At 59.3% G+C, this 6,374-nt stretch overlaps 1 protein-coding gene across 10 annotated transcripts in view; it reads right to left on the bottom strand.

The window, feature by feature from the left end:
• The window catches only part of SLC39A13 (solute carrier family 39 member 13), an 8,937-nt gene that overhangs the window by 1,307 nt on the left and 1,256 nt on the right, over window positions 1-6,374 (bottom strand). The window contains exons 2-9 of one of the 10 annotated variants that reach the window (XM_077767296.1): window positions 4,666-4,974; window positions 2,641-2,754; window positions 2,238-2,431; window positions 1,751-1,855; window positions 1,564-1,653; window positions 754-804; window positions 326-458; window positions 46-145 (exon numbers count right to left, since the gene is read on the bottom strand). In XM_077767296.1, coding sequence (XP_077623422.1) covers window positions 46-145; window positions 326-458; window positions 754-804; window positions 1,564-1,653; window positions 1,751-1,855; window positions 2,238-2,431; window positions 2,641-2,754; window positions 4,666-4,966 — 1,088 coding nt within the window. In that variant the 5' untranslated portion in view covers window positions 4,967-4,974. The remainder of the gene's footprint in view (window positions 1-45; window positions 146-325; window positions 459-753; window positions 805-1,563; window positions 1,654-1,750; window positions 1,856-2,237; window positions 2,432-2,640; window positions 2,755-4,665; window positions 4,975-6,374) is intronic. The other 9 variants (XM_077767297.1, XM_077767298.1, XM_077767300.1 and 6 more) reach the window with 9 other exon arrangements.

Consider the following 6,374-nt stretch of genomic DNA (forward strand, 5'->3'; position numbering starts at 1 on the left):
TCCCCTCCATGGGTCCTGTGAGTGACGGTGGGGAGGGTCACTCACCACGGGTCATCTTCCTCCAAGAGGTCCGGCAGCACGTTCACCAGGGCGATGTAGAGAAAGCCACCAGAGGTGAAGGGCAGGATCCAGGCCACGGTCTCCTCTGCGGCGGGAGAAGTCCTGACTGGCTAGGAGCCCAGGGTGGCCCCGTGCACCGCACCCACTCCCATAGGGTAGACTGCGGGCAGATCCTGGCCTGCACGCGGGGGCGGGGCAGCTGTGCCCTCTGACCGGGGCCCCTCCACTGACCGCCACCTGCCGCCCCCACCCACCATGCCCGTACCTACTCCCTTGGGGGACTGCGTACAGATGGCGAAGCAGGCGCCCAGCAGGCCCCCCAGTGCCGTCGAGAGCTGCAGCTTGGCTGCGCTCCATCGGTCAAAGCCGGCCCGGAGCAGGATGGCAAAGTCGCCCACCTGAGGGGAGGTCCAGATGATTACTCTGGGCCCCAAGGGTCAGGTACGGACAAGAACACGGAGCCCCCAGCACAGGCCTTGCTGCCCGCCCCAGCCCCAGCCCGCATACCCTAAGGTGGGACCCCAGTCCCCAGCAGGCTGGAGCCCAGCTGGGATGGAGGCTGCAGCCTGGTGGGCTGAGCAGCTCCAGGCCCTGAGGTCCAGCCCCCAAGGCTGCTACTGCTGGGCTTCCCAGCCCACCCCTGTCTGAAGCCCCACACCCGCACTGCCGCCATGAAGACCCTCCAGCACACACCTCATGGGGGATCTCATGCAGAAGGATGGCCATGGTGGTCAGGAGCCCAATCTGCAGGGAAAGAGTCTGTGGGGTTCTGGGCCAAGGGCCAGGCACCCACTTGTCAACTCGTTCTACAAATATTTACTCTGCTGAGTGCTCTGGCTGGAGACGATTTGGCTACTAGAAATACAGCAATGAATACAACACACAAGGAACCTGCCTTCACGAAGCAGGAGGCAAGGACTGAACACACAAAGAACTGCATGATTACACAGTGACAGGTAGTGCGGGAGAAGACATGGACTGGGTGTCATAGACACGAGTGATAGGGGCCTAATTTAGATGAGGGGTCAGCAAAGGCCTCTTCAAGGAAGTGCATTTAAGCTGAAGCCTGAAGGATAAGAAGCCAGCGTTTAAAAGAGTGGGAGGAAGAACATTCCAGGCAGACAGAATAGTGTGAGGTGGAGGCCATGAGCGGGGAAGAGCTCGGCCAGTTCGAGTAGGCGGACCACTAATGTCAGAGCTCAGAGGACAGTGCGGAAGTGGGTAAGAAGCATCTAGAAGCAGGCAGGGCCCAAGCTTAGCAGCCTGGCAAAGGTATGTGATCCCAAAAAGTAATGTTTGTAACCAGAACAGACCAGTGGCTCGGGACAGAAGGCGGCCACGTGCAGGAGCCCTCAGGGCTTGGATGGGGGTGTGGGGGTGGTGGAGGGAGTGGGAAGGGCAGAAACAGGAAGCCTATTTTGGAGGTGGAGCCAGCTGATCCACACAGACACCATCATTCCCCCCAGAAATGCCTGGGTCCCCTCTGTTGCAGCCCCCACTCACCTTCTTGCTCACAAGGAAGCTGGCAGCTACGGCCAGCCCATGAGTGAAGTTGTCTATGGTGTTGGCGAGAAGGTTGAGATAGCCACTGACCTGCATGAGGGGAGAGGAAGCCAGGCTGACCCGGGTGGGCAGGGCTCAGCTGGGCCTGCCACTTGTGGGGAGAGGGGACCCTGAGTGGGCCACTCACTTTGATGGTCCGGACCACGGCGCTCACGCCGGGCTCTGCAGCCGGCTGGGCCAGATAGCGGCCTCCATTGAGCACGGCAGCAGCGGCAGGGTCTTTGCTGGGGGCCTAGGGCCAGGAGAAGGAGGGAGAGGTGACATTAGATGCTCCCCCACTTGGCCAGGGTAGACACAGGAAAGGGGTGAGAGATGGAGAAATAAAGGCTATTGTCTAGCTAGACTTCTCTGCTGCTCAATCAGCTGTGTGCCCCCAGAGCCAACTGATCCTCCGCCTCCCACACGGCTGTCACCATCAGTCTATGAGAACAAGCCACAGCAGGGCCAATGTCGTCACTCCCCAGATCTTCCCAGTCGGTCCAGCCTCCCAGAGCCCCCAGGGAATGGCCAAGAGACGCACTTTTCAGGGTTCAACTCAGAACCTGGGCCTCCAGGCCCTGAAACCACTATAGGTTAGAGGCCAGCCTGTCTGGACCCTGGGATTTGGAGCTCACCTGGCTGGTCCCCTCCTTCTCCTTGCTGTCCAGGAACATCTTCTCCAATGCCAGAAAGGTCAGGAAGCCAGCAATGACCCACAGTCCCAGTTGCTGTTGCTGCTGCAGGCTCTGCCCCTCACCACCTGCAGGGGGCAGCACTGACAGGCCAGGCCACGCCAGGGCCACAGAAGGGGGGCCATTTGGAATGGGACCTAGTCAGGGGCAGTGACAGGAATGGCTGGTGGGGAAGTTGGGCCCCAGGGACTCCCACAGGGGCGAGGGTAGCGGGACCAGGACAAGTTCCCTGCCAGACGTCCAGAGCCCCTCTCCCAGTCATTCTGGCAGAGCAGGTAGGGCTGAGGCCAATCTTCAGCACAAAGCTCCCTCTGCCCTCCTGCCCCAAAACTGTGGCCTCACTCACCAGGGCTGGCACTGCATGTGTAGGCCCACGCCTCAGGCAGCAGGTGGAGAAACACATTGCCCAAAAGTCCCCCCAAGGCAAAGCTGAGCAGCTGCTTCAGACGTCGGGCCCCAGCTACAAAAGAGATGCGAGGCCTGGGGCTGACCTACCAGAGCCTCTGGCCTGACCTCTGCCCCACCCAGCTTACTGGGCGCTGTGTTTTTCCAACCAGACTGCAAGCCTCCAGAAGGCTGGACTTGGCCTCCTGTACTTCCTGGATCCCCCTCTCCCCCCTAGCCCTCCCCTCCCCCCCCAGGCCCAGCACTGGCTGGGTGCTGAGCAGGAAATACATCACGACCTGCTGGATGACTGCGGAGCTGCTAGCACTTCACGGTTAGGAGACTGGCCTTGGGAGCCCAAAGGGTCCCAGCTCCCCAACCCACTAGCTGGTGACCTTGGGCAGGTACTTTCTGGGATTCGGTTTCCCCATCTGTAAACTGGGGATAATTATATCTGATAGGGATCTTGGGGGAATTAAATGACAATACACATAGCAAGTGCTCTTTTAAGTGGGAATTTTTCTCTTCACAGCTACTGTTACTCTCTGAAAAATGGCAGAGATCTGGGGACTTTTGCAGACTCGCAACCTCCAGAGTTGGACATGCCCTAAGAAGGCTATGTTCAAACTCTTGGTTTGTAGAGCAGAGAGGCAGCTTAGTGATCAGGTGGGATCCCAGGAAAAGCTGCCGCTTCTAGGCTGTGTGACCTCAGCCGATCAAAGAACGCCTCTGTGCCTGTGCTTCCCCATTTGTGAAATGGGGCTAATAATCCAGGTCCTCCCTATGCTGTTCTCGCGGGGACACGGTAAGAGGGGCTGAGAGGAGGCACAGGCACAGGCCCCACGTCGGCTCCATTCCCAGCTGCAGCACCAGCCCTGAGCCTGGCACGGGGCACAGATGTGCTCACAACCATCTGCTGAATGAACAGTTCCTGAGCCTAGCAAGTGGCAGAAACCCCTGGAATACGCATTTCAAACAGATTCCAGGAGTCTGGTCCAGACCAAGTACGTTGCACTCCTGGGTGGGGCAGCAGGGACCTACATTTTTAGCAGCTAGTCTCTTTAGTTTTCATCACAACATGTCATCTGTGAACAATACATGTACCTGGCACAAAAGGGCAGCCTCCGCCCATGCTGGTGCCCCGCCTCCCAGATGCCCTCCCCAGAGGCAGGCTGGCTACCTGGATAAGGCTGACCCAGAGGTGCTTGGTAGGAGGGCTCTTTTGCACTATGAGCAGAGACCGAAGGGAGAGGCACCGCATCCCTGTAGCCAGCAAAGGCCTGTGACCACGCTGCCCTTTCCCCTGCACTAGGCAGCCTTCTAAGTGCTTTATGGATATTAGCTCATTTCGTCTTCACAGCAGTACCTATGAGGTACATACTAGTATTACGCCCATTTAAAAAAATAGTTTTCAAGTTTATTTATTTTGAGAGAAAGAGAGAAAGAGTGAGCACGGGAGGGGCAGAGACAGAAGGAGAGAGAGAATCCCAAACAGGCTCCACACTGTCAGGACAGCTGGAAGCAGGGCTCGAACCCACGATCTGTGAGATCATGACCTGAGCAGGAACCAAGAGTCGGAGGCTTAACCGACTGAGCCACCCAGGTCCCCTGTATTATGCCCATTTTTAGGGTCGGGAGCCTGAGCCTGAAGTTAAGTAACTTGCCCGATGCCATCCAGCTGGCAAATGGCAGAGCCAGGTGTTGAACCCAAGCAGCCTGGCACTTATATTTCCAAACAGTGTCTATACAGTTTCTCGGCAAATGTTTGCTGACTTTGATTCTTGCAGAATAAACAAAGGCACAAATGAACGGAAGAAAGAGCACGGCACACCCTGGTCTCACAGGACCAAGGTGAGAAGTTGCATGTGTCCCCGCCCTCCACCTCAGACACACTGTAAGCTGGGACGGGAGACCCCGCTCCACCAGGGAGAGCAGCGATGTTGTCCATGCTGCCGGCTGCCCCGGGCCCCTGGGGAGGGTCACCTACCTTCCGAGCGCAGCGTAGTCCCCATCTCCAAGGGAATCACGAGCAGGGGGAAGACCCCACTGAGCCCCACCATGAGTGAGCCCAGGAGGGAGCAGATCCAGGTGTCCAGCCTCTCCCCACTCAGCAGGGCCCCCCAGGACTCGCTTTCCTTGTTGTCTAGGCGACAGGCGGCTGCAGGCCCCCGGCTCCGCAGGGTCTGCTGGGAACCCCCAGCCCCTCCCAGGAGCTCTAGGGCAAGAGCAGTGAAGAAGAGGAGCCTTTGGCCCGCCATGCCGCAGCCAGGGCAGGGACATCCAGGCATGCCACGTGCTGAAAAACACAAAGGCCTCCTACGTGAGCTGCCACACTTGGCCGCCCACCTGATGAGCACACGTGGCATCCTGACCCTCCTCCCTACAAGTGGCCACGGCATCCCCTCTCCTGCTTGCCTTGCCCAGGGCTTCGGAGGTCCCCGGGGTGGGTGCACAGGGCAAAGGGGCTCTGCTCCTCCACACCCACTCCCAAGGACCACACATTTTTTCCTTCTGAGCCAGCTCCAGACTGTGTGTCAGCATGTCTGCCTGGGGCTAAACTTTCCCTAATGACAGGGGTGAGGCGCTGGCTGGGTTCCCTTCAGCCACCGGCAGGCCCAGCCCAGTCGGGTGTCTCTAGCTGCCAGGGGAGGCCCCGGCCGCCAGTACATGCCCCAGGGAGGACACCCCAGGGAACCGAAGCTGGCACCATCTAGCCTGATGGGCAACACTGGGAGGTGCAGGTGGGGAGAGCAAGCAGCTGAGCCGGGGCAGAGCCGTCGGAGCCTCTTCCTAGGCAACGAGCCCACACTGTCCCCAGGGCACAGAGACGGACAGTTCGTGGGGCTGAAGAGAAAGAAGATCCTTCGGTTAGGAGCTGCCTCACAGCTTTGCAGTGCACAGGCTTTGGAGACCTGCCCTACGTTGTGTGCCCTGCAGCTATGGCTTTTGGAGTGTGGGCAAGTCCCCGAAGCACCTCTCTGAGCCTCAGTTTCCGCCTCTGTAGGATGAGAGAACTGGCTTCCGCACAGGCTGTGAAGAAGAGGAGCTTTCTAACGCAGGTGAACGTGCCTGGCACGGAGGAGGCAGAGAGAGCCCTCCTTATATTGCAGGAGACCTGGGGCACCGGGCAGCAGGAAGGGTCCCAGCCACTGGATCACAGGATGTGGACATGAGTCAACTAAGAGAGAAGTTCAGTCTGGAAACTCAGGCATGAGGTTTAAATGCGGTCTGCCCTGCCTCATCGGGCCGTGACCTTGAGCTGGCGATGTCCCTGCCTCAGTTTCCTCATCCCCTGATGGAGGTGGGCAGGCGGGAAAGAAGCCCGCGTCCAGGACCTCCAGGCCCTCACGGGAGCCTCTGAGGAAAGCCGCAGGGCTCCGCGGGGACCAAAGGCAGATTGGGCCAGGCCGGACTTGGAGGCCACGGCAGGGCACGCAGAGGTGAGGGGACCACAGTCTGGGCAGAGGGGAACGGGGGATGGAGAGCCAGAGAGCAGAGGGAAAGGAGAAAGCAAGAGAAAGGAGAGAGATAGCCAGAGAGACTGGGACACGGACACGGAGGAGGAAAGCGAGGGAGCGACAGGCGGCGAGGGAGCGATGGGCAGCGACGTGCAGGGCGACAGGGGAGAAGAGAAGCCCAAGGAAGTTGAACTCCCGGGCTCTGCGCCAGAGGCCCGGGTCTGTCCAGGACCCGTGG

The sequence above is a fragment of the Crocuta crocuta genome, unplaced genomic scaffold (assembly GCF_008692635.1).
Source record: "Crocuta crocuta isolate KB4526 unplaced genomic scaffold, BGI_CrCroc_1.0 scaffold330, whole genome shotgun sequence".
Lineage (NCBI taxonomy): Eukaryota > Metazoa > Chordata > Mammalia > Carnivora > Hyaenidae > Crocuta > Crocuta crocuta.